General features: G+C 36.8%; 1 protein-coding gene across 1 annotated transcript; it reads right to left on the bottom strand.

Moving 5' to 3' along the window:
• Positions 1–222: 222 nt before the first annotated feature.
• LOC110739317 lies at positions 223–816 on the bottom strand. Its single transcript, XM_021919784.1, has one exon. It carries the CDS (start codon positions 814–816, stop codon positions 223–225), a length of 594 nt encoding a protein of 197 aa, XP_021775476.1.
• Positions 817–1,711: the final 895 nt, after the last annotated feature.

Raw genomic sequence — 1,711 nt, 5'->3', positions numbered from 1 at the left:
TTTATACCTTGATATCTGCACAACATTCTGAACCTACAAAGAAAATGTATATAGTTATTTAGTTTCAAAATTCTAATACTAACCAACATGTTAAAAGCAGGTGTAAAAGAAGAGTTGAGTGAAGAATATGCCTGTATGTAGGTAGACTATAAATAATGCCTGCCTTTTAATGAATACTGAATGCTACGATACTTCTGACTGTCGTTGTTGAAACTTGATCTGTCATTGGCTTAGATAAAACGATGTTTGAGCCATGGATAGGCCAACAAAAAGCTGCCCATGTGAGAAACAAGGACTGTTTAGATAGAGCCAAACCCGTGACATCAGAGTCTGTCCTTGAGCCTTATTGATGGTCATAGAAAAACTAAGTTTAATAGGAAACTGTCTTCTCTGAAACTTGAATGGATAATTAAGTGTTTCAGATGGCCGTAGATCTATTTGTGGAATGAAAACATGCTCTCCTACATGATGGCTAGTTATTATGGCATACTCAATTATATTAGGATAAAAATGCTTACATAGCATACGAGTACCATTGCAGAGACTTGATGTAGGAGCAAGATTCCTAAGTATAATGACATGACAATTTTCCTTTAACACTAATTCATGTGGACTCATACCACCAAGAGAAAGGGTATTTAAAAACTCTGTTGGATAAATACTTCCTGTATCACCGAGCAATAAATCATAGCTTTTATAACAAATAGATTTTCCAGGGAATTGATCAATTAGGCTATAGTTTATGTCATCTACAACAATGTTGAGAGAAGTCAAGATTGCTCGGTCAATAAACATGCTCTCATTGCAATTTGCCATTTTTACTTATGGGAAAACAAAATCAATAAGACCATTGATAGCATCTTCAAATTCATCAAATGGTATCATTGTATGCCGTGGCAAGTGAATCTGTACAATTTGTGTATTCTGGATCTGACCATTCCCTATGGCAAGTAAAATAAATCAGCAAATTGACCGTCTGTCCTTGCTCTCATATTGTCAGTGAGCCTGAACATGTGAAACTGGTTCCAAAGAGTCAAAGATACTAAACTTGCTTCGACAGCTTCATTCTGTGATTTCCTAGGCACAACAGGAAGCACTTGCCTAAAGTCTCCTCCAAAAACAATAACCTTCCCACCAAAAGGTAAAGACGGCGAACACTGATAACACAAAAGGACATCGACAACTTCAATATTTTCTTTCTTTGCCATTGAAGCTTCATCCCAAATTATTAAAGATGTTTCTTTTAGTAAAACAGCTAAGCTACTCTACTTTGGAACACAATAAGAGGCTGAAACTGCATGATCAATTAGAATCTTAAACTGTGAGTGCGCTATTTTGCTAGTGATTATGTTGGATGCTGCTATGCCCGATGAAGCAGTAGGCAAAACAATTTTACTCATTGCCCTGGTAGCTGCATGCATTGCATAGTTTAGGTAAGTCTTACCTGTACCCCCAGACCCATCAACAAAAAAAGCACCTGGTTATCCTGTCGTAACATTTTCCATGATAGAATCAAAAGCTACTTGCTGCTTAGAGTTGAGTTTTTAGCATGCTTCCTTATATATATCAGGTATAGGTGCATTTAGGGCATCAACAATATCCTAAGTCCTTCTGATTGCATCATCTGTCTCACACATTAGACCATCAAGCCCAAATTCATGTAAACTCTTTCTCTTCTCTTCTAAATACTGCTCAACAGCACGAACTGTTA

Source organism: Chenopodium quinoa, unplaced genomic scaffold (genome assembly GCF_001683475.1).
Source record: "Chenopodium quinoa cultivar QQ74 unplaced genomic scaffold, ASM168347v1, whole genome shotgun sequence".
Lineage (NCBI taxonomy): Eukaryota > Viridiplantae > Streptophyta > Magnoliopsida > Caryophyllales > Amaranthaceae > Chenopodium > Chenopodium quinoa.
Note: the sequence above shows the minus strand (reverse complement) of the source record. Positions and strands in the feature narration are given on the sequence as shown.